The 27,633-nt window shown below is 35.5% G+C and overlaps 1 protein-coding gene across 1 annotated transcript; it reads left to right on the top strand.

The window, feature by feature from the left end:
- The first annotated feature begins 232 nt into the window (after positions 1-232).
- On the top strand, positions 233-27,127 carry LOC110381669 (ornithine decarboxylase antizyme 1). The gene is given in 8 exon segments (XM_064041982.1): positions 233-515; positions 14,635-14,736; positions 21,383-21,389; positions 21,391-21,487; positions 22,109-22,230; positions 22,708-22,803; positions 24,970-25,082; positions 25,620-27,127. Coding segments are annotated over 8 exon segments (807 nt in total). The 5' UTR covers positions 233-402; the 3' UTR covers positions 25,777-27,127.
- The last annotated feature ends 506 nt before the right edge of the window (positions 27,128-27,633 follow it).

Raw genomic sequence — 27,633 nt, forward strand, 5'->3', positions numbered from 1 at the left:
AGAATAATTTAAATAGAAATATTATCTTTTTCCCAAGAAAAATATACGATTACGTCATCGATTATTTGAAGTCTTTTGAGAAGATTCTACATACGTATAACGGAGTGTAATTATCGAGAATAGAAACGTCACGCATCCGGTGGCCATTATGGAAAAATTATGTTATGCTACCAAATTCAGACGGCTTGAGCCACGTGTGTTTTGTATGTAAATAGCGGACTTCTCAACTAACAAGTTAGCACCTTTCGCCCGCACTTCAAGTTGATTATTCATCAAATCAAACCAATTTACACTTATTCGTGTTCATCGTTTTCGTGCGATCTACGCAATTTGTGCGATCTCTACGGTCTGACCGTGTTTTTCTTCCCAAGTTCTTTCAAGGCTTAAGTACGACTCGCCAAGATGACGAAGTTAATACAACAGTTAAATTTTAGTAGTAGTATTAGTAGTAATTACAACAATTACTACGATGTCGTTGGTTTGGAGCCACCCGCTGTCGAAAAGAAGAACTACTAGTAAGTCATTTTGATTTCTTTTATTTTGCTCATATCTTGTTTACTAATACGTAATTAGGCCGTGATAACATGGAAACGAGAGTATTGAGTGTTCAAATAAAGAACGGGCTAATTACGTATTACCTTTTTCATTGTCCTTCTATTTCAATTCAATACGTCACCATTGTTGTAATTGGCTGATTACCTTCATGTCGCAATCATTTCTGTATTTTTGTCTAACCTTTTTTTTCACGTGGAGGTTAACTCCATCGAGAATTTTATTGCGTTTGAAATTGGAATGTGGAAAGAAAGATTTGAATTTCGATATGGCGTTTGTTTTTTTTATGCGTTTGACTTCTTTGTTGTTACAAAATGAGTTAAGAACTATTTTTAATACAAATCAGTTTGTATGCTACCATGATGTAGCTTTTTCCTGTTCATTATAATATGCATGAACTGAGATTATGACCCTGTTTGAAGGAAATATTAAGTACTTCCTAGTATTCTTTCCTGCATTATTGTACTATTTCATCAACTTTAGAGTAAAAATATATCTGATTTTGAAAATGTACCTACATTTTGTAGTGAAGGTCATGGATGCACAAATTTCAAAGTGACTGGATAGTATAAAATAATCAACTACCTACATTTACTTTGGCAATATGTAGAAGTGCACATTTGCATAATATTGACCATTTCAATTTAGGCTGATGACTTTCAATTTCTAAAAGTAAGTTGATGAGTAACAATGAGGTACTGAAAATGAATGTGGGGTTCCCCTAAAAAGTTTTTTGTTTCTACTTATGGGTAGTAACTTGTCATTTCATTACTTGTTTGACATGAATAGGCTCCGAAACTACTTAATCAATTAGAACAAACAATATACTGTTCAGTAGCTACTCTATTCTTGAGTAACTGACGCATTTAGAATGGCCAGTAGTTCCCACGGGATGCAGCTAAAACCGGCTATTGATAAATTAACTGTTTGACAGGTCACCAGTATTTCACATGTTAAAAAAAAACAATAAAAAATGAATAAAATAATGCTTATTGACAAAAAAGTAACTTAACATTGTGGTACTTAACGTCAAGCCACAAACTAAGCTTGTCTTGTGGCTACAATGGTTTCTTGGTGTCATTGGGTGCAGAATCATCGGCAAGGATATTGAGCCCTGACCTTCTGCCCAGAAGTGATTTATTGGATTATTGCCTTAAGTGTACAGTGCGCAAAGCAGACCCCACTCTTCCGCCGAGAGCTCATTATCCGTGCCGATAACTATACAATGGTTTCTTTTCCATTGTAAAAATGATAAAATTGACATTGCCGTCACGCACTGTTCAATGTGTCTACAAATTGTTCAATTATTCCTTATCAGGCTGTCCTATATCAGAATGATATTGACATCATTTATTTCAATAGCCAATACACAAAGTTTAGATGAACTATCAGTGTGAAGATAAAATGTTATTGATTTGTCACAGTCAATATTTTTTTATTATTAAAAAAAAAAACAAAAGGAATTATGAAGGAAGGAAGAAATACAGAAAACTTCACGCACCCAGATAATAAAAAGCCATTAGCTGAAAGATTTTTTCAAATTAAATCAGTAAAATAGTTTGGAGCATTAAAACAAACAAACTTTGTAGTATATTATCTGTTTCTCTGCTGTGTCACCCACATCCTGGGGGAACTTCTTCAATTACTCGGAGAAAATATAGACTATGTTACTCCTGGATATTATAGCTTTTCTAATAGTGAAAGAATTTTTTCATCAACAATCTTTAGGAAACAAACAAACAAGAAAATGTTTCTTCTTTATTTCTTTCATCATATACAATATTAGCATAGAAGTGTACATTCACAAATAAATAAAAGCATTTTGACTCATTTAACATTTAAATTACCCATCACATACCTACTTATGTGCACTCACACACACACTTGTTTTTATATAACGGAGTGACCGAAACAGGATAAATATAAAACAATGGTGTATGGAATGCCTTCCATATTAATTGCATTTAATGAATTGCTTTGTTGTTGTCTGTGAAGAATGTTCAACATCAGAGATTATGATTTGTCTTTGTCTGTCTAATCTTAGGCATATTATGCATATATGGATGTTTGTTCCGGCTTTCATGCAATAACTTTTAATGAAAGTTGGCAATTATAAACCCAAACTCAAAAACGTTTCTTCAAATTAGGCTGATAAATCAGCACTTTTCGAACGTCAAAAACAAAAGACGGCCCCCAAAACGCCCGCCCTTCACCACTTCCTATGTGTTTTTGCTGAGGAGAAGTGGTGCAACAAACTCCCCAGCAAGCTATAGCTTATATAAACTCAATAAAATAAGGCTACTTTTTAGTAGTAGTTCCCTGAGATGGAGAATGAAACCGCTGGCTGAAGCTAGTATTATGACTACATTTTTATAATTGATTGAATTTGAAATTCTCAGGTGTTACAAGTAATTGTAAGAATGAAAAATATTTGATTTTTTAAATATTATCCCATAGTCAGCTTATAAATAACTTCTTATTGATCTAGTTATTAATAATGAAAAAATATATTTTCCAATCACAAAAGATATTTTTATCACATTAACTGTGTATTTAACCCCATTACATGAACTGAACCTAAATAAAAAGTACCAAATTAAGGTAAACATATCAATCACAGATCTGTGTCAGTTTTCTCTTGAGGAGATAAGGTCATTGACTTTACAACAGGCAAGATATACTCTGTAGAAGTAGGTTACCAAAGGAATGTCATGTCTGATTGGTACCGTTGATAAAAATCCTTGGTTGTTTTCAATATAAGTCGTGGTGGCCAAGTGGGTAAAGAACCAAACGGTTCCAGGTCAGGCAAGTACCAATGCTACCTTTCTAAGTTTGTATGGACTTTCTATGCATATCTTAGACACCAATGACAGTGTTTCGAGAGGATGTGAAACTGTAGGTCCCGGCTGTCATTTAACGTCCTTGGCAGTCCTTACGTGTAGTCAGAAGCTAGTAAGTCTGACAACTAGTCTTACCTGAGGTATTGGGTTGAGGAAGTCAGATAGGCAGCTCCTTGTAAAAACTGGTACTCAGCTGCATCCCAGTAGACTGGAGGCAGATGATTGTTACATAAAGATTATTCCAAGAGGTTTTATGCAGTTTCTTAATTGCTTTTCAGCAGTCTTTAGTTAAAGCTAAGAACTTTTTCATGGTTTACTCATGTCTATGCCTATTGACGGTCATTCCCAATAAGCTATCTATCTTCTGTTTTGCTTGCTAGAGATATGTTTTTGACATAGCCTTTTACAAGTAATGTCAAAGTCAATCTCTAATCCTAAAACAAAAGATAGATAGAATATTAGGAACAGCAGTTAGTTCTCATATGTATAAAGGAATGTTTCTACTATGAAGTAATTGAAATGTCGTGACGTACACTATTTTAACGTCCAAGGCCAGTTCGTAATAAACGAATCAATCAATATTGATTGCTTGAATGGAATACATCACGCTTCTAATAATGGCCGACTTTTCTATGTTTTACTGCCTGAACTTTAATGGTTTTTTCTAGATCTTTCTTTATTGCGTTCTGGTTTTTCTTCAATTTTGTTGCAAAACCGTAGAGATTAAAATAATGCGATTTTATGTGAATATTATTTGCACATTTTTTCATTTGAATAAAGGGATGGGAAATATCAGTTGGTATCGATAATATCGACCTACTATTATAATCGTACCAAACAATAACTACTTCAGTAGGTTTACATTAGAAAAGATAACGTTGGTTTATTTTAGTGTCAAAAATAAAAAAAATCCGCATTCAGGTAAAAGGAAAGTTTTTTCGATTTTTTTCTGCCTATCTGTCGCCCTCGCATACCAAAACTACTGAACTCATTTAAATAAAATTATGTACAGTACATACTTTAGATCTTGAAAAAGAACTGTTTTTCCGGAACGAGAAGTTGTTCCCTCCAAATGTTAGTGGAACCTCGAGGAATAGCTAGTTTGAAAATATTTTGTGTTTCCATAAAAACATAACTTTACAATCCTGCTATCAGCAACTTTGATTGATGTAAACCTTGTACTAAGATTATGATTTCACTCGTATGCGTTAAATTGCATATGATTCTAGCTGTGTCAACTGATAAGATAAGCAAATGTTTTGATGCAGTAATTTTAATACCCTGTAATTAAAATAGTGTCGAATATCCACCATTTTGTATTAAAAGCCAGCTGTTTACCGCAGTTTTACCCGTAACCCGAACCTATGTTACCCGGGAAAGTGAAGTTTACCTCCTATTACCTACCTCAAACATTTTTCAAGTCGGTTCAGTAGCTTCGGAGCATTTAAGATTACAAACAACATGATTTTAGAGTGCACGAGTTACCCTAGGACTAGTAGACCCTATAGTACCTACTAAGAAGGAAATATGTATAAATATTACATCACGTATGATAGAAACTCAACACACATAAGTACATAGCTAGTATAAATTACATGTTTTTGAAGCGTAACCGGAGTCAGATTACATAAGCTTAGTCGTGCTTATCTAACGCCCATCTAAACCTTTACAGACCTCGGATGTACCGGATCGTTACCCGAGTCTATTTTAAAATCCCCATCACAAAGGTAAGTCCATTTTCTACGTCAGTAAAAGCTTTCAGATGAATTAGATAAGCCTTTAAACCCAAAACAACCTTTTTATTAAAGCGAGCTATTTTCGTTTGTACAATTCTTTGACCACAAACCGACCATAAATTCGAGGGCCACTGATTGTGTCGTTCCCGCCAACTGAAGTGACAGATGTCAAAATTTTCCCGCGATAACTTTCTATTTTATGAAAACAACAATGGAGGTTGGTTACGTCCATGGAGAACAAAACTAGCGGAGCTGCCATAGCGGAAAACCTAGCGCGCCAAAATGCGGGTGTGCAGAGGACGAGGAACGTTACTGTTTTCGCCCTTCTACGTGTTCTTTGGACCCTACCATGTTTATTATAATACTAAAAATCCCTAAGAACACGAACATCTCGTACGTAACCAATTGATCGTTTTGTTTATGCCCTCCGTACGTATTTGTCCTAGCTAGAAGAAGGCGTCTGACCTACCTGCATTATGGCATCTCCGCTCGTCTTTCCTCACTCCGAGGCAATGTTCAGCCTTTTCAGTGCCGTTGTATTGTTCTAGGTATTTATAGAAGTTGAAAGGATTTGTTGTTCGCATTGTCAGGTAAAATCGGATGGCGTTTTGTGTAGGTAGAAGGCTAGGTTTTTATACGGCTGGATTATTCTATTTATCAAAACGTGTTTCCAGCCTCTTTAGAGTTTTAACTATGATTTAAAGTCTATGTAGAATGAATTTAAATAAGTATCCGTATTTCAGAATATGGTTACTCAAACAGATTTTGTTTTAGTTATCATCTCCCGAGCCTTTTCCCAACTATGTTGTGGTCGGCTTCCAGTCTCAACGGATGCAGCTGAGTATCAGTGTTCAAGGAGCGACTGCCTATCTGATCTCTTCAACCCAGTTACCCGGACATGTACCTACTTATATAGATTTTAGTCCCCTATAATTTTCACCTCTAGTGTTGGGAAAATCACATCACACTATAACCCACTTATCGATAAATCGGATCAAAGTACATCCGTCAATTAATAAAAGGTTAAGCAAAGCAAAGATAAAATGACACTCTTCTATCATGTGATAGATCAGTGAATCATACATACACATTATGTGTATGACATTAGCGAGACCTTGAACTTCACTTTCCTTATCGATAGATACTTAGAATCGGTGGGTACGTCACTGCGCATGTCAGATGCTATGTATGATATTCTAATAAATAGAGATTTAAAAGGTGAAGGAAAACATCTTGAGGAAACCTGGACTATAAAGTCTGAAATCACCAACCCACCCGCATTGAGCAAGCGTGGTGATTGATGCTCAATCCTTCTCCGTGTGAGAGGAGGCCGCGGCTCAGCAGTGGGACGATAAAAAGTCTGTAACAGTAACAAATAGATTTTTACATAGTATGGGCATGTGATGCGGAGGAATGAGGATCATGTTGTGAGGAAGGTGATGAGCATGAATGTGGGTGGATATAGAGGAAGGGGATGACCAAAGAAACGATGGATGGATTGTGTGAAAGTCGACATGGCTAGAAAGAATGTTACTTGTGAGATGACGGCAGATAGAAGAGTATGGAAGAAGAAAACATGCTGCGCCGACCACAAATAGAGTTTGGATATGGATAGTAAGATGGATGACAAAGTTATAAGTAACAAAAAGTGACTGATTAAATAAATCGATTTCGTTTCAAATTGGCTTCTTTTAAAAACGCCATTGCGTTCAACCTTATCAGAATGTAACTGCTTTGATAAGAAAATCCTTTTAGCTTACCATGGCACTTATGAAAAATTAATGTGTTTGACTTGTTCTTGCATTTTTTAATCAAACTTTTCTCTGTCTGTATACATACTCCTCTGATTCAGATGATATTTATTCCGTAAATATGCAATAGACTGACAGACAGACAAAGTCACTTGACCATTATTTAAACCACTAAGTATGTGTCAACAATTATTCCCATCATCTAAAAACATTATTAACGTAAACAAAACAGAATTATTTAAATCCTTTTTTTTATCTGGAACGTTCCCAAAATTCCAAATGACGCGTCAACCACGCCCGGCCGACAATTTAAAAATAACTAATATAATAAATAGGAAATATTTTTTTGTTTGTTTGTATCCTAAAAAGGCTCCGAAACTACAGAACGGCTTTGAAAAAATCTATCACTGTTGGAAAGCCACACTCTTCCCGAGTAACATAGGCTATATTTTAACCCGGTACGAGCAGTTCCCACGGGACACGAGTGAAACCGCGGGAGAACGACTAGTTTAAAAGTAAATAATTGTAAACATTATGCTCGCCAAAGTATTTTCATGACAGAGTGATTTGTTTTTGTAATTTCTTACTTATTTTTGTACTATCAATGTTTTTCCTCGTAGCTGAAAAAAATCTTCATAATATTTTGTCGTTTGGTTCAGCAATTCGCGATGATGAATCAGCTCTCAGAAATACGCTGGAGAAAATAGCATGCCATTGACATAGCTTTCAAAATGGGAATGAGTAGTCATGCATCATCCATAATCACAAACTTTATAGGATGCAAGTTAGTGATATTTCTTCTGTGTTTCGGAAGGCCCGATAAATTGGTGGGTCCCGGCTGTTATTTGAACATCTTTGGCAGTCGTTACAGGTAGTCAGAAGCAAGAAAATTTGAAATTGATATTACCAAGGCGCATTGGGTTCCATGTGTAACTGGATGGACCAGGCCAGATAGGCAGTCGCTCCATGAGACACATAGGTACTCAGATGGATCCGGTTAGAAGGCGTCCTTAACTTAGTGAGCAAAAGACTAGGTAGATGATGATAACAAAAAGTATATTTTCAGCAAATATTTTAAAAACCCTTTGTAGGTATTTTAGTTGACAGTCACCATAATAACAAGAAATTCCTTTTAGACGTTATGGCAACGTTTCAAGCGTATGACGTACTGTTTTGCCGGTAGTTCTATAAAAAGACTGTAATCTTGCCGCTAGCGAAAGTAATACCTATTGTATTTCAACACTTATACGAATAATGCGCAGTAGTCTATATGGAAATTTTCCGTGGTTATTTTAACCATATCTTTTGCTTATGTTTTAAGTAAATAGTTACTCGTAAGTTCCTCTCTTACTTGCGCACTTACAGTCGTCCCCATATCATATCTCTCTGGTAATTTGCATACTAGAGATATAATTTTGAGATTAGCTCCATACAAGTTTATACTTATCTATCTGACGTCGTTTCACAAGTTTCCATCACATCGTCTTTCACATGATCCATGTATTTGCAATAATTCTTGAAGAAACTTCTTCAAAGCACGTGCATTGATTGGGCAACAAAACTAAATGAGTCTCACTTGTTTTCCAGTACATCGTGAATTTAACATTGTTTTGAAACAGACTCAGTCACCAGGTGCAGTTCCAAGGTCACTCAGGTCATTCAGAACATGTTTATGGGTACATACTTCAACAGTTCTTTTACACCCTTTCTCACCCTTCCGTTTCCTCGGAATATTGCCAGTTCGTACTTTGTTGAGAAGGAACTACTGTTAATTGCACCCATATTTCTAAATAGTGGAGGTTAGCCAGATGTTTACCCCAGAGTCTTAGGAAATGTGAGGTTTTCAATGTTAACGATTGGTCACTTCTAGAGGATTCTCTTTGGATGTTTGATGAGGTCTTCAAAACTCTTGTACAGTTTCTAACCAAGACTTGTGCGTCCTGGACGTTTATTACATTATTGTTTGCAAAAAATATCCCACAGGAATCATTAAGGCAGTAGAGCTGTTTTGACAGAAAAAGCCCAACAAGCATTTTTGGTCTTCTAGTTATAAGTCTAAGTCGTATATGCCTCTAGTGGCATGTTTTATATCCCCAAAACGTTCCAAACTTGCACTGCCTTTAAAAATAAGTCAGTTTGCAAAAATAAGGGATCATTTCAACTTTGTGGCCAGAAAAGCATAGCTCTGCAACTATTCGCATATTTTTGTGCTTTCTTCAGCAAAATCTTTATGGATCGAGGCTAAAACCGTACTCCTTATATCATAAATTTCACAAAGGACAGTTTGGCACCGCTATCTTTTAAAATGTCTTTAGCAAATAGAATATTTGCTGAGGAAATAGCATTTTGTCCCCATTCTGAAATGGTTTTATTGATCAACATTCTAGACTTCATAATCTCGGATTTTATGTTATTGTTTGTTTTGAGAGTTATTTTGGTTTGTAGACTGGTTCTGTTTAAAGGGGCTTTCGAAAATTTTCGAAAACACAGTTGTTTCCTGTTGGAGCTGCGTTATTCTTCGATGAAGTAGCCCTGATACCTACATAAAGGTCTTCAAGAAGACCATGGGCGGTAAAAGTCCGTTACATCTTCTTTGGTCATTTGAGGATTTCCCATGTCCAAAAAGTCCATAATGTTGTTTCTCCATTTCTCTGCATATAAGAAAGCACTATGCATTTCTATTTTGAAGAGTATGTATCCAGGCAATCATCGATATTTTAAGTACTTTATTTACCTGTAAAAAGTCTCGTGCATCGACCATGTGAAAGTGATCACGTCAGAAACAAACGGAAGAATCTATATTATCGATCTGTTTTTAGTTTCACAACACTAAATTCTATTTTTGAAAATTGGCAAGCCATCTCGTTTTGGCCGCCGACTGTTTACAAATCAGTCAGTCGCTTCTTGATTCTCGCAGTGAACGCACGTCTTTGAGCAAAAATAAAAATAGATTCTATTTTCGTAAACAAACATAATATGCTGTATTCCGCATACAGCATAAAAATATTCTTCAGAAAAGTGCCTGAAAAAAATCGCTTTAATATTCCCTAGCGTTTTTCGTTGTTTTGTTTTTAACTATTTATTTATTTATTGAAACATTCCATTTTTTGTGATACTGTCGTTAATTATAGTTTACGAAGTTTATTTCGTTTTTGTACATAGAAGTTTTATATTTTTCTAAGCCAAAATGGTTAAGCTGTACCGGTGAGTTTATTTTATATCTTTTATACTGAACTCGAAATTTTGTGAATACCCACATTTTACCATCTTGAAATCCACGTGCTTTCTGTTTTTGTAAACTTGTTTTCGAAAACATCGACATACAATTTGGGTAATTACCACTTTGGTACAACACTAAATATTGCCACAACTATTTGTTGATTTTTGTCATAGAATTACAGACGATTTAACTCGACTCTCATTAGTACAGAGATGTGATAATTCTAACCTTAATAATCCGAAGCTATCCCGAATCTTAAGATCTGTTTCCCCGCGGTTTTACCCGCGTCCGAGGGGAACCTTTTCAAGTACTCTTTATATAGTATATAGTCTATTTAGAGAAAAAAAATGTTAACTTTTCTCATATACAAAGCATGTCAGTATTTTTACATACCGTGAAAGAACCTCATTAACTCAAGGTTAAAGTCTTGAAGATCGATATCAAAAGAAATTCCGTTCAGAAATAGTTCAGTCGTTTTGAAGTTTAGTGCGATACACAAACACGCGATTCTTATAATATAATATGTTCAATGCTGATTTTGATATTTGTATTTAGGTTAATTAGGTTTCTTTAAATATTTTTTAAAAATTATAGAGAATATTTATATTTCTTGGACATTATAGCAACAACTCATTTCATATTTCTCGCTGTAACGCACGCGTCCTGGACCGAAGAGATTAACACTGAAATATATTTTGTTTTGCATATCGGTACAGCAGTTCTTGATATTCGCACGTTCAGCCAAAGACACGAATTCTTAAACATAATATTAGTCTTAGTAAAGTTATTAGTTTATTAAGCTGTGTCATAATTATCTCCTTACGCAAACCTAATTTTCTTTTTGAATGAGCAATTCTAAATAAAAATCTAATCATGTGGAAATCCTATTTTCAATAACCAATAACATATATCTACATTGGACATTGAAAATAGTTTTTTATATGGTAGGAAAGTTCGTAGGTAGGTACATTAGGACATGAATATATGCTTTCACTAACAACAGTCACGTTAGGCTAATTTAAACATACATTACGGTTTCAGGCAGAATGCCAGCCGGTTATAATAATAATATGTACAATTGTACATATAATAATAAAATAAGTATCCTTAGCGAACGATCCAAAATAATCATGTAAACAATATTAAAATGGCCGGCAATTTGGCAGATACTTTCCAATTAGTTTAAACCGACTTGGAAAAGGTCATGTAATTTCAAAGAGTGACATTATTAGTGGTAGATGTTGAAAAAGTGATAGTTTTGAAAACTTGAATTATCAATAATTCTTATCGATTTTGAATTCAATTTCTTGAAATAACTTTTTGATTTTTGATGACTTTTCTGCCATAAATTACTTTTAGGGCCGATGTTTCAATCATCAATTAATTTATTTCTATCTGAGGAATAAATAGCTAGCGGTTTGACATAGGTGTATTATCTATATAAAAGCTGTCAAAACATCAAACATATTCATTCTTCAGATAAAGTTATCTCGCGATTGAAAAATCTACGAATCGTATGGTAATTTCCATAAAATCTATACTGGGCTTATTCGCTTTTCTCTATTCATTGAAATAAATATTAAAACAACGCCTAGATTCCTGCCGGGGCTGCGGGATTGTTGAAAGAGGTACCGCGGCCCTGGTACATAAAAGGCCTACGACGGCACACGTCGGTGTTTAGTCAGTAAGAGTCTGACACTCCCTCACCGCTGCTAACCCACAGCGGGAGGGGTCATTTGATGATTTTTGACGTCGATAAATAATAAAAGACTTTCAAAACAATAAACAAGAAAATAATAATTACGTTTTCATTTCAAAGTATTACAAAGTTTCTTTCATTTCGAAATTAATAAATGGTTTCAAAAAGAAAAGGCGAACTTTTCTTGCACGATAAGGTTAAAAATTTAACCTGAATTGAACATGAAATAAAAAGTTTCCTTAGTGAAACAATTTTCTAACTTTGAAACAAAATTCTTTAAGAAACTGAACAATAGTTACTGTTATTGTATAACTTTTTAAATAATTACGTGGTCTTTTATACTAACATAATAAAAAACAAACAGTTTAAATATTTCACTGTTGGAAATATGATGATGATAGTTAAACTCTTTTGGCCTTACTACAAAAACTTAACGTCTGTTTTACACTTGTCTAAAATAATTGTGGCTGCAAAATGAACCATATGTCAACGTCATAATCGGACATTTTTTTAGACAAGTCTTAAACTGACGTTTAAAAGTTTTTGTGGTAAGACGATTTGAATTTACTTCTATTTTTAGACTTTTCCTAAAATATACCCCACGCTTTCACCCGAGTCCCTAGGAAACTACTTTCTGTACCTGGATAAAAAGTAGCCCATGTATTCAGATTTTTATTAAAATATTTTCAGTACTTTGCGTGATAGACTAACATACATATTTTCATGTGTTTAATGCCTATTAGTATGATATGATATGACGCATATTTACGTCCCAACTCCACGTTATCTGTAACTATTGTCTGTTATCCGTTATCTCTTGTTGTTTCAAAGATAAACAGATAGACAATCTGCACATCATGTTTAGAGGAAATCTTATTTCAGAGTATCTATATTCGCGAGAATAGATTTATCTCCTGAATAAATGATAGTCTACTTGAGAATCGATATATTTCTGATTAAAATCTTCAGCCTTTTTTGTGGTTTTGTCGAAAACTAACTATAATAAGCAAGACATACAACGCACATGTGTATGCTCAGACAGGTGCATTCTCTATTCCTTCAATCTCATAGCCCGATGGGACGACAATCTGACACGACCAGAGAGAGATCACAAGCAGGAAAAACTTAACCTACCCTTTGAGGCACGGAGGGGTTCTCAAATGATTTTACAAAAGGTCATGTTAACTTAGTCATGTAACTTGCTAAAATTATAAGTGAAAATATTTTCAAAATACATACAGGGTCTTCAGAAATGTTAGCTGGGGTCGCGGGATACACGAAGGGCTCCAGAAAGAACATTTTGTCAGTTAGAGTTTGTCACTCTGTTTTGCCAGGGAAGAGGGTCATTTGATGACTTCTCATTGTTCAAAGTGAAGTAATAAACAATTTATTTATTTATTTATCTAGCAAAATAAGCCCTCTAGAAATAGAGTTTCTAAGAATTGTATCATATTATCATAATCTATGACAATTTCCTTATTTTTACCTCCTATTGAAACAGCGATAGCGCCAACATCCTCTAATCTCATAATTGTATTTGTCACATTAAAAGATATTGCACTGTTTACAATATTTACTAAGGCTTCAAATGCTTGGAAAATACGACAGTTATCAACTTAGTTTTGAACTGAAAAGTCGTACAAAATGCCGTATTATATATATTTTGAGAAAAAGGCTGGAGATTTGGCCTCTTTGAGCGAATATTTGGAAAGTGATGTGCTGTGTTTGAGTAAAAACTTGGGCAGGTAGGATACCTCAACTTTTATAATTGTAGAATGCGCACATAAAGGACTGTTTTGTTTTACAAGATCTCTGAACGCTGAGAAAGACTTACATATTTTGTTTAATTAAGTCTCTGATTGCTCTGAACGTTGTACACTGACTGGTGAAAGCATCTATAATGACTGTCTTTTGTTCTATTAGATCTCTGAATGCTGAAAACCGATTTATATCGTAGGCAGCGTTTATAATGGACTGCCAAAACTGACTTGTAATTTTGACAGCATCTATGACGACTGCCTTTTTTGTTGTAAGGTCACTAAAGCTGCACACTACTTATATTGTAGACAGCATCTACAGGACTACTTTTTAGGGTTCCGTAGCCAAAATGGCAAAAACGGAACCCTTATAGTTTCGTCATGTCCGTCTGTCCGTCTGTCCGTCTGTCCGTCTGTCACAGCCGATTTACTCGGAAACTATAAGTACTACAGTGATGAAATTTGATGGGAATATGTGTTGTATGAACCGCTACAAAAATATGACACTAAATAGTAAAAAAAAGAATTGGGGGTGGGGCCCCCCATACATGTAACTGAGGGATGAAATTTTTTTTTTCGATGTACATACCCGTGTGGGGTATCAATGGAAAGGTCTTTTAAAATGATATAAAGTTTTCTAAAAAACATTTTTCTTAAAGTGAACGGTTTTTGAGATATCAGCTCTCAAAGTCGTAAAAAGTATGTCCCCCCCCCTCTATTTTTATAACTACGGGGTATAAAATTCTAAAAAAAATAGAGGTGATGCATGCTAATTAACTCTTTCAACGATTTTTGGTTTGATCAAAGTATCTCTTATAGTTTTTGAGATAGGTTGATTTAACTGTAATTTACGGAACCCTTCGTGCACGAGTCCGACTCGCACTTGGCCGGTTTTCTGTAAAGTCTAAATGCTGAACACTGACTTCACTTATGACTTCTTGTAATCGTGGCAGCATTAACGACTGTCTTTTGTTCTCTAAGTTCTCTAGACGCTGTACACGTATTCACAGAGTCTCTGAACACTGTCATCTAACTTATATTATTATCAGCCACTATAATGCTCTCTATTATTGTTACAGTGGCGACAGCGCGTCGCTGAGCGCGGCCGGCAGCAAGCGCTCGGCTTTGTCGGCTTCCGACGCCGAGTGTTTCTCGCTGTGCCTGGGCGCAGGGCCTCTGTGGTAAGTCCTGCATCAATTTTTTATCTAGTATTTTAGTATTATAGCTCTTGTCTAAGTAACCGCCGCACAGCTTTATCAATCTTCACGTTTCATCAAGGTAATTTTTGCAATGCCTGCAGAAGGCCGTTAAACTGAACGTCAACAGTATATGTATGTATTGAAGCTTAACATGCAAATAAATATTTTGAGTTTTTTGAGGTTAGCAACTCTTGGTCAGGGCACGAGTGACCATCTTGTTGTAACGAGTTTGCCCGTGTGTCGGTGTTAAATTAGAGGGTCAATCGGTAGTCAGAAACCAGAGAATCAGACAACCCGTCTTACCAAAGGATTTTGAGTTGCCCAGGTAGTACTCTACACTGACTGCCACTAGACTCATTTAGTTAACATCATCTTAGTATTTTAAATTCGTAATTATTCACAATTATCACCTAAACTACATAATAAGTGCATAAAACTATTACGTTAAATGTTATTGTGGTGTGTTGCTGTTTTTGGAATCTAGAACTTTATGTGAACCTCAAATTATGTAAAGTTTAACAAACAGTACTTTCATAGTGGTAAACACAAGTGCAATATCTCCAAGTGTTTTTAATAAACAAATAAAAATACTCATACCTACATAATACGTCAGTGCTGTGAACAATCTGTGCCAAACAACAAGAAATTCTAACTATTTTGTCCGAAAGTGAAATTAGAAATTACGTTAGGAAAAAAGTTTTGAATTTAAATACATCAAACCCCGCCCACAGCGCCACGCGGGTCATAGAAGCGTCGAATAGCCGAACTAAAATACCTTCACCTCTCGGCACCAGAGGGCGCATAATAATACCAATTAAAAAATCTGGGAGAATTTGGTATTTTTTTTTTTCTACCACGACAACATTTAAATAAGACTTACATGCTCACATTAAAATAAAATACCGAGGTACTGCAAGTATTTGGAGATTATATAACAAGAAAACGAACAGCTATACTTCACTAAATATCTACATAATGCCTATTGAAACCAAACTCTGTGGTGGCTGCAAAAATGAATGCGACAGTAAAGAATGTTTGCAATGCTCTAAGTGCAAAGCATGGTACGACCACCTCTGCTCCAATATCACCAAGAGACGAATATGTTTGATGAGCGCCGATAATAAACGTTCGTGGAAGTGTCCTGAATGCGTGAGCAATACTCCCAAATTGGGCAACACAAATACCCCAGTCCGCCCATCTCCACTAGAAAGCCCTACAAGATCCTTAACGCGGAAATCACCATCACCTAGCAATAACAACGTGACCCTTCGTAACAACAGACAACAACAATCGCAAAGTCAACATCCAAGTCCACACTACCCAGAGAAACATTGTGATACAACAATGACCAACATTACAAGTGAGTCTCTACGCCAGTTGATTCGAGAAGAAATGGAACACGTCATTTCAAGCTCCATAAATAGTATGGTAACGGACCAACTGAGCAAGATAAATAGCCTGGTAACTAGTTTTCAAGAATCCTTATCCTTTTTTAACGACAAGTTTGAGGAAATGAAATCGACACTTGAAGAGAAGGCTATTCGGATACAACACTTAGAACACGAGAATTTAAATCTTCAAACTTCCCTTAAAAATATTACAGACCGAATGAATAAATTAGAACAGCAAGCACGCTCCAGCAACATTGAATTACAATGCGTGCCTGAGCATAAGTCTGAAAATTTACTTTCCACCGTAACCCATCTTGGCCAAGTAATAAAATGTGAATTAAAGGACAACGACATTCAACATTGCACGCGAATTGCGAAACTTGACAAGCAAAGCAATCGACCTAGATCGATATTGGTTAAATTCAATACCCCCCGGCTGCGTGACACTTTCCTTGCTGCAGCAATCAACTACAACAAAAACAATAAAAAGGATAAACTGTGTACGAGTCATCTGGGCATAGCTAAGGATAAGCCAACCCCTATTTACGTGGTCGAGCATCTGTCACCTGAGAATAAAGCCATCCATGCTGCAGCGCGCTTTCGCGCAAAGGAATTAGGATATAGATTTACATGGGTTCGTCACGGAAGAGTCTTCATCAAGAAAGATGAGACATCGGATACTATATTTATCAGTAGTATTGATAAACTAAAGAAACTAACTTAGGTCTTTTCGTTCGTTCCTGCACGTTATAATGCGTTTGTACCCAAATTCGATTTCTTAAAATGTTATTACCAGAACACACGAGGACTGCGCAGCTCCCTGTCTGAGGTACGTCAACACATACATAATAATGATTACAATGTCTATGTCTTCACAGAGACTTGGCTCTGCAGTGGTATATTTGATTCCGAATTGTTTAGCGATGATTTTATTGTATACAGAAGGGACCGCGAAACTGCTACTTTTAGTAACAACAAAAAAACCGGCGGTGGCGTACTTATTGCAGTGTCTAATAAACTATGTTCATGCCGTAGAACTGAATGGGAAAGCGATTGTGAGGACTTGTGGGTTACAGTTGAAACTCCACCAAACTCAACGTTCAAATCATTAAAGATTTGCGCCGTTTACTTACCACCACCTGTACATACAGAGATCTTGGACCATTTCATAGAAAACTGTAATACGGTTATAGAAGGCAATCACGATAGTTACTCACTGATAATTGGCGATTTTAACTTAAGTTGTATTAACTGGGTATATGACAATAATTGTGGATCGTGCAAAGCAGATGGAGGTACCAATAACCTAAAAAATCTTTTACTAGATTTCATTTCCTTGAATAATTTAAAGCAGTTTAACTGTATTATAAATTCCCAGAGTAAAATACTCGACTTAATACTTTCAGACATAGACCAAATAGAAGTAACGGAGTGTATTGACCCTATACGTAATATAGATAAATATCATCCAGCATTGGTGTTTTTACCCTTAATCCCTATTTGTGTTAAAAGTGAAACAAAAATAATCATTAAACCAAACTATTATAAGGCTGACTATGAGGCAATAAATTCCGAACTCGGCAGCATTAATTGGTCCGATGAGTTTGCATCATGTCAGGATGTTAATGCTATGTTGGAAAACTTTTACATGATAGTCAGAGATATTATAAAAAGACATGTACCTGAATCAGTCTATTCTCGCGGAAAATATCCGCCCTGGTACTCACCTCAACTGAAACAATTGCTCAACCAGAAACTTAAATTACGTATTAAAATAAAAAAGTTTAATAATCCATTAGATGTATTAGAATTCAACTATTTAAGAAAAGACAGTCAGAAGCTGACTCAAAAATGCTACAATACTTATATAGACTTTATAGAAAGTAAAATAAAAGGTAACCCAAAATTTTTCTGGACCCATATAAAAAATCTCCGAAAAAATAATAACTCTTACCCCTCCAAAATGAAACTAGGCAACATAACAGCATGTGATAGTGTCTCTATCTCAAATCTATTTGCTGAGCAATTTCTGTCAGTTTTTGATCCTCCAAGTGCTGATCACGATTATACAAATTACACACAACCCCCTTTAGTTTCAGTCCCAGTACTGGGCGATTTTTCTATTACCCCAGATGCAATACGACAAAAACTATCTGAACTTGACTCTTCTAAAAGTGCGGGACCGGATAACATACCTCCAGTGTTTTGGTCACGATGTGCTCATGCAATATCTTCTCCACTAGCTAATATTTTCAACACCTCGCTTAAAACAGGTATTTTTCCAGACGCGTGGAAACAGACAAGGATAATACCTATTCACAAAAATGGCAAACGGGAGATTGTATCTAACTATCGGCCTATTTCTATTCTGTGTACCGTGTCCAAAGTCTTGGAATCGCTTATATACCCCATATTGTATGATCACGTAAAAAAATATCTATGCCATAATCAGCACGGTTTCATGGCAAAAAAGTCAACAAATACAAACCTTGTTACTTATATCACTGAATTAATGTGTGCAGTCGATAAAGGTTTTCAAATAGACGCTATATATACTGACTTTTCCAAAGCCTTTGATAAAGTGAATCACAACCTATTGCTACTTAAACTTCAGTCATTTGGTATTACAGATTCTATGCTAGACTGGTGTAGATCCTATCTGTATAACAGACCATCTTCAGTGGCCGTAAACGGCAGTGAATCAAACCCTTATTTTGCCACATCCGGTGTACCTCAGGGATCAAATCTAGGACCGTTATTTTTTAATATATTTCTTAATGATATATCGCAAGTATTTATTTATTCAACACCGTATCTATTTGCAGATGATTTAAAGTTAACTCGTGTAATTTTTGATGAATCAGACGTCAACCTACTGCAATTAGACATAGATAGATTAAATCAGTGGTGTCTAACTAACAAAATGAATCTTAACTGCGCCAAATGCTACCATATCAAATTTACCAGAAAGCGAAATAACAAAATCTTATCAGAGTACAATATTCAAGGAAATAAATTAACTGAAGTCAACACGATTAGAGACTTAGGTATACGTTTGGATAGCCAATTAAACTTTATACAACACTATGATGCTATAACTAACTCAGCATATCGAGCTTTAGGTTTTGTGCTGCGGTCCTCTAAAGACTTCAAAAAACCCTCTACCACGCTCCTCTTATATAACAGCTACGTAAGAAGTCACTTGGAATATTGTAGCACAGTGTGGAACCCAACGTACCAAGTTCATATAAACAGGATAGAAAATATCCAAAAAAGGTTGGTTAGACATCTAGGTTTCCGGTTTAGGGTCAAAAATGCAAGAACTTATCAGAGTAGACTAACTTACTTTAAACTTACATCCCTTAAGACTCGTCGTACTATCTCCGATCTAGTTTTTCTATTCAAGTTGTTTAATAATGACATTGACTGTCCAGATCTCCTAAGTAAAATCGACATCAATGTTCCTGGTAGAATCCCACGTTACCCTCGTCCGTTATTCAGGGTTCCCCGCTGTCGCACCAATTTAGCAAAACATGCACCCATTGCAAGGATGACCTATGAATACAATATTGTTTCGAGTTCTTCGGGAGACATAGACATCTTTTCTAACAATCTTACTAAATTCAAACGTTTAATTCGGGCACGATTTTCAGACCCTGTTTTATGTTGACGTATCGACAGGTCACACATTTTCACCAAATATTGTTAAAAATTTTAATTTTATTGATCTCTATAGTTATCCTATTATTTGTTACCTTTTAAATTGTATTATTTGTGTTTTATTATTTTAATTTTAATTTTTTTTTAATGTCTAATTTACTATTTAATTTAATTTTTAATTTCAAATGTCTAATTTAATTTAATTTGTATGTTCATGTGTTTTTTTTAATTTAATATTGTTTAAGTTTCTTTAATTTTAACTGAAGATGATGTATGCATGATGTGTTCTCCTGTAATTGAAGGAGCACAAATCTACAAATAACTTTTTTTATAATTACGCATGTAAGGTGTATCCTTCGTTGGAGTTCCTTTTGAATAAAATAAAATAAAATAAAAGTACTGGGTTGAGGAGGTCAGATAGGCAGTCGGTCCATGTAATACATTGGTATTCGGCTGCATCCAGTGAGACTGGAAACCGACCCCAACACATAGCTCGGTAAACAAATAGGACAGGCATGATGATGAAAGTATGCTGCATGCGGGTAAATTTTATCAAAATTGGTATATAAGTATGTCTATCAGAAATATCTCACGTCACAGACTTATCTTGTAACTCCAGACTTACAGAACTTTGCACCAATCTACCAAGATTAGGTATAAGTTCATATAACAATTTGACCTATATGATAGTATGAATACCTACGCATACGTATAACATACGTATAATGCTGATAATTTTAATATACCTACGTACGGTAGACCGCACATCAGTGGTAACTGTCATGCACCTTAACTCAATAGTAATAAGTACGATTTTCCTATAAAACTGTTACCACTGACCTGAAGTTGACTGTACTAAGTGTGTTGATTTTGTACTTTAGACGTATTTTAATTGGTGACGTTTTTATGAGTAATGTGGAGATTAGAGTTTTTGTAGAGATAACCTTTTAGCATAGTTATGTAGGGTTAATATACTTACCTACATATTTTAGACTGATATCCTACTATCTATTATATAAAAATAAGTCGGGTTTTCCTCCCTGACGCTATAACCTTAGAATGCACGAACCGATTTCCACGGTTTTGCATTCGTTGGAAAGGTCTTGGGCTCCGTGAGGTTTATAGCAAAAAAAATTCTGGAAACTCGATGTCCGAACTCTACGCGTGCGAAGCCGCGGGCGGAAGCTAGTAACATATATATTTTTATCAAAACTGAACCATAATATAATATAGTGAAAAAGCAAGAGGCTCTAAGAGTATAAAACACTTCGGAACAGCGAAAAAAAAACACTTTTGTTCTATGCACGTCTTGTAAAATAGTTACTTTTATAGCCCATCCGCCCTGCCTGAGACAGATAGACAGCGAAGTAATAGGCCCCGTTATTTCTCTTAGGGTATGAATGAAACCCTAAAAAGAGACAAATATGTTCTTCACCTCTCTTCTTCTTCCTCCCCTGTTCCCAATTTTATTTGGGGTCGGTACAATATGTCTTCCGTTCTTCCCTGCAACTCTTCACCTCTCTGCATATATTCCATATTATTTATTTCCAGCTTATAATAATTGTATTGTGTTGTAGGTGGTCCTGATGTTCCGGCTCACGGCCAAGCACCGCCCGGAGGGGTGAATGGCGGGGCTGCGAGCCCCGCTACTCCATCAACACCCACCCACGACGACAACAACCGTGAGTGTCATCACACCTTTATTTTGTACTAGCTGTTACAGTTTGTAGTGACATCCAAAGGAAACTATGTAGTTTCAGCCGCCATAAAAAAGTCTGTTAATCCAGGGTGTCTAATTCCAGCCAAAATCTTGAATCTTGTCATGATATTGTCGTACACTCGCTACCTTCGCCTTTATAATATACCCGGTTAAGCCGACCTCAACATAGTTGGGAAAAAACACGGGCGATAATTATGAAAATCACTGTATCCAGCATGAATTTCCCCATATCATTGTTATATTATGTTGCTAGCGACGTATACTCGAAATTCCACCTTCATTCCAAGGGAAAAACATATGGCTAAAGACTTATAAAGACTGATATTACTACAACTTATATCGACAATATCGACAAAGACTGATATTTAATATCGGTTTAACGCCACAACAGTTACTTTTACTTTCGTACTTAAAATATTACCTACTTATGTATTAATTACATACGTTATTTTCCTTCTTTGCCATGTATGTTTACTCCATCATCATCATCTTCCGAGCCTTTTTCCCAACTATTTTAAGTTGGGGTTGGGGTATGTGTGTTTACTCCGTACATAGATTGATAAGTAAATACATCATATTCTAGGTGACTTGTTGAGTGCCCTACTATGGGCGAGCGCGAGTTCTCTGGCGAGCAGCGCGGAGAGCCTGGTGTCCGACGCCGCCGCCCCCGCGCACCCCGCGCTGCACCACCAGCGCAGGGAACAGGTATGTGTCAACATATCTTAGTAGTCAAAACTAGTAAAATACTCGGAATAAGGATAACATTATTTATTTATTATTATATTTCTGGCGCTCATGTTACAACACAATGTAAAAAAGGGCGGACTTAACGCCTTGGGCGTTTTCTTCCAGTAAAAATTTAGGTAGTTTTATTGTCAGTTGAATATTTCTGCTTCGAATGAGGTTAAAGTCCGTCTCCCGGTATTATAAGCTACACAACACAACGCTATGTAGGTACACAACGCTACAAACTTACCAAAATCCTAAATCTGTTCTCTTGCGCATGCGCAGAGCTAATAGTGGCGATGTCACAATTTTCTATGTGCATTATTTATTTTGTACATAGGGGTATACATACATAGGTTAGTGTCCCAGTTACCCCATTACCTGCTAAGTTCTAATATTTATTGATAATTCAAAACATTTTATCACACAATTAACTAACAGCTTTAAAAATTGCAGGTGATCGCTAAGATCTTAGAGCGCAAGGACAAGCAGCCCGTGAAGGTGGACTTCAAGATCTTCCTCACCGAGAACACCGTCACGCGCTGGGAAGCTGTGAGTATACTACATCATTACAATATTGATATACATAATACAACAAACTGTGTTTTAAAGACCCCAATAGCCCAATGATCACCATGTTGGACTACAGAACAGATTGTCCCGGCTTCGATTCACGGTACGGTTATTGGTTGTGGTCTTGGTGGTGAAAAATATATTAATAAAACAAGCTAAGTACTAATTTATTAGCTTACCATGGGGTTAATGGACTGTGTATTAAGAAAAAATAATAACAAAGATTGATCTGTTATCTAAATATATAAAACTCAAAGGTGACTGACTGACTGACTGAGATAGTGATCTATCAACGCGCAGCTGAAACCACTGGACGGATCGGGTTGAAATTTGGCATGCAGGTAGATGTTATGACGTAGGCATCCGCTAAGAAAGGATTTTGATCAATTCTACCCCCAAGGGGATAAAATAGGGAATGAAACTTTGTATGAAACTTTGTCAATTTTTAACCGATCGGACTGAGACTTTGCATGCATAAAGCTACTATGGCGTAGGCAACCCTTAAGAAAGGATTTTGATAAATTCCATCCCTAAGGGGATAAAATAGGGGATGAAAGTTTGTATACATCTTCTTATAGATTTTATGAAGAAGTCCTGATGACGAATCAGAATTTTATGATGACGTTCGCTTAAATACGATTTTGATTAATTCAACCCCCATTCAACATCCACGGGTGATAAAATAAGGGATGATGAAGGATGTAAAATGCTTCCAGTCACCGAATCTGTTTGAGTACCAATATTTTGCTTGGAGCGACTACCTGTCTACCTATCTTCAATCCAGTCAACTACACAAAACGATATCCATGGTAAGACTGACAGACTTTCTGGCTTCTGATTAGTCGCAGCAGCTGCAGAAAATGTACAAATGACAGCTTTGTCAGACTCAAGGCATATAGACATAGATTATAGCTGTTTCCTGTGAAAATTACTTACGCACCATACGTAATAATTTTCCAAATTGGCTGACTAGATCCAGAGATATTCACAACGTCACAAACTTTACTTCTTTTGTTTAGATAAATGGTCACATCCACAACACAACCTTGATCAATGAATCTATGCGACTGCTAAGTGCTAATCCTAATTATACTGTCACGTGAAAGAATGCACCTACGGGATAAGTAGTATTTTGACTATTCTATATTGCCCACGCAGACGAAGTTGCGGGCAACAGCTAGTTCTGATAATGAACTGTCAGGACTCATCTAGCAGTTTTAGCACAAAATAGTAATAAACCCACATACATCCTTACAAAGCTTCCCACTTTTATCCATATGCGGGAAGTAGATCCCACTGAACGCGAGTATCAACCTGTCAAATATAAGTAAGGATTAAAGATTTCCATCATTAATTTTCATAGGAACTCTTAGATTTATCAGTAACTTACTAGTTATGCAGTTAAGTGCATTGACATTCACTGATAACCTCATCACGCCGGTTGCATCTACGTAGTTATGTTGTTTATCTTAATATATTTACGTAACTTAATAGTTTGTGGTACATAAACGTTACTGATAGCGTGCTGAAAAGTAAAAGTTTTACTCTAAGTAATAAAAAATATTTCCTTAAAGAATATCTATGTATCATCTCTTATTATAAATGCGAAAGTTGAGAGCGAAAATTCATTTATGTAAGTTTATCACGCAAAAACTACTAAATGGATTCTGATGAAAATTGGCAGTAATATGTATCCATATTCTAATCAGAATAACATATTTACTCTAGTAAACTCTAATTACTTTTTACCCATATGGTGCAACTTAATTGCTGGGGAGTTTGTACCACTTCTTCTTTCCAGCAAAAACACGTAGGAAGTGGTGAAGGGCGGGCGTTTTGAGGCTGTCTTTTGTAAATTTGATATTCAAAAAGTGCTGATTTTAAGCCTACTTTAAATGACTTTACTGCTGCTGCCAGCCTCTTGGGCACGCTCCCAGTTGACAGCGATGGGGATGAATTTTTTGACGTTTTTTAGTTGTTTGTTTTACTAGGATAGTTTTTGATATTTATTGTAAATATGTATTGTAAATATCTATGTAAATAAAAATACCCTTTTTACTTTACTCAGCCAAAATTATTTTACTAATTATGATGTTGTTAACTTGTCAGGTAATAATGTTACTAATTGTGATGTTTGTTTATCAGGTGGTTCAGGGAGGCACTATCTACCTGCGTATGCCGGGAGTCCTGCAATCCGGCAGCAAGGAGAGCTTCATGCTGCTTCTGGACTTCGCCGAGGAGAGACTCGGCTGCAGCAAGTCAGTATTACCATCTACCTAAAGAAAAATAATATTTTTGTTATGTAAAATCACCGGACAAGGACGATTCAAATTCGCGCATGAAGGGTTCAGTAGAATGAGATAAAAAGAGCAAAAAGTCACGGGAGCCTGATTATGTTTTTCAATCAATCAATTAATTTATTTTAATAACATTAGTACCACCCAAATCGGTCTCAGAAAGCGTATGAATATAATGTCAATATGAAGTTTTCAGTATCTGTTATAATAGGAACAATAATGTTACATAGGTAAAGTCAAAGATTGCCTAACTAACACGGTTTATGAATAAAGCTTGGTCGAACGAAGGGTTAGTAATTAGTGATAAGGTTTTCCCATAAAACAACCATTTAATTTTATGAATGCATGAAAACTCTCTCTTGAAAACTTAAACAAGAAAAAAGTCAAACAATAGCAGTTAGATTTTTTCAGTCAATTTCAACTACTTTTACAATCGATTACAAAAAAAACACATTTACATTATTACTTTGGATATTAATTTATATATATTTGTTCCAGCTGCATCATCTGCGTCCTGAAGAGCCGCCCGGACCGCGCCACCATACTCCGCACTTTCATGTTTATGGGATTCCAGCTCCTCCCCCCCAACTCCCCCCTTATGCCGCAAGAAATCACCAATCCCGAGTACATATTCCTGCACTATAATATGCAGTAAAACTCGAAACTTTTCCGAGTTTTTTCAAGTCGGAAATGCCACTATCAACTCTCGGAAATACCACTATAACTTTGATAAACTTACTTAAAAGTTCCAAGGTTTGAATTATGTCCGACTTCGAGAAAATTTCGAGTTTATTAACACCATGTAGCTTCGTTTAATATAGAAACAGTATTTTCAAAGTTGCACTTTCTCTCATATTATAAATTATCACAGGCTTCACTAGTAAGGCATCAACAAGTCCTAGTATTTAGTATTAAGAGTTTTATTGTATGACGTATTAAAGAGAATTTCTTTTATCGATAGCGAAAATTTCGAGTTAGTAACTCGATAACGTAGAACTCGAAAAGTAGGCTATTGTTCTGCTAATCGGTTATTTTTGCAAAATCTAACATCTTGCTTAAATCTTTAGTGGTTATCAAAAGAAATTCAATTTAAATATTAATTGTATTATTTCTACGATTTCAGCTTTGAAAATAACGCTAATTTTACAATGTTTTTTTTTCTATAAACTGAAATATTGTAGGATCGTTTTCTTTATTAATTAAGTAATTTCTTTAACAATGTTATTATTACCTATATATTATTATTATTGTAAAACTTATAATGTATTTGTCGTCGTGTTTAAAATAATTCACCCGCTCCGGGGTAGAGCAAAAAAAATTAAAAAGAAAAAATACAAAAAAAATAATGATACTTATAACGAAAATAAAAGGATTTTTAAAAATATTTCGGATCTTTACACCTTTGGTTCATAAGTCTCACGAATTTTTTTGAGATCTTTCACTAAGACCTTGTACTTACGTTTTATTTTACTTAAAAGTTGTTTCAAGTAAAACTTTCCATTCGAAATATTTTTTTCTATCATTTTTTTTACGTTTACGAGTTCGTGTGAGGGGCGAAATTCGTAAAAGTATCATATTTAGTACTAAGTATAGTTATAGCTACTAAGTGGTTTTATGTTAAAATTTTAGTAAGTATTAATATTCTGAGTAAACTTCTAAAAGTTATGGAAATTATTCTTTTTATTATATAATTTATAAAACATCTAAAAAATACCACTAAATAAGTGAGTTCTTAACAGGTTTGGTTACCTAACAAGCCCTAGTGTCAGAGTTTTCTCAAATGACGGCTTCTAAAGTGGAAAATACCACTAATTTCCATCAAAAAAATATAAGAAAGAGAATAATATCTTTATAACCAACTATAGCATTCAACGTGGTTTCCAAATTCTTCAGTATTTTCACGTCATTCTCCCTACATAACGGATTTGTTTCTGGGCCGCGTTGGACGTAGATATAATTATAAGTCTTGTATTAATTGATAAACAATTAAAGTTAATAATAATCAAGTCTTGTTTTATTTTGTCCCCTTTATGTATAGAATAGCCGTTTTCCTATTTTATCGAATCTCTTTTATAGTTTCGAAGCACATCCGATCTGTCAAATTTCAGAAAGAGATAATAGATATGCAACCTTATGATAACAGTGGAAGAATAATGTTCAATTGGTAGGTAAAATGTGAGATTCGGGTAGGTAGATCTGGAGCCCGATTCTCCTATGTTAATAATGTCAAAATTGAATAGGAATCAAATCGCAATAGCAGTTTTAACCATATCGGGTCTGCTACTAATATAAGACCAATGGTATTCCAACGACATTCGATTGGTTTTGCGATTGGTCTTGCTATTTTGGTGATTTTGGTCTATACCTACCTACGGTAATTTGCTCCACAATCATATTGCAATCGTAAATCATTTGCAGACAAAATGATTAATTATTGAATGACACAAAAGGATAAAAACGTTTATTTAAAAGAAAAATAGCGGAATGCCACATACGCTTCAATCGTAATTGA

Source organism: Helicoverpa armigera, chromosome 27, assembly GCF_030705265.1.
Source record: "Helicoverpa armigera isolate CAAS_96S chromosome 27, ASM3070526v1, whole genome shotgun sequence".
NCBI classification, from domain to species: domain Eukaryota; kingdom Metazoa; phylum Arthropoda; class Insecta; order Lepidoptera; family Noctuidae; genus Helicoverpa; species Helicoverpa armigera.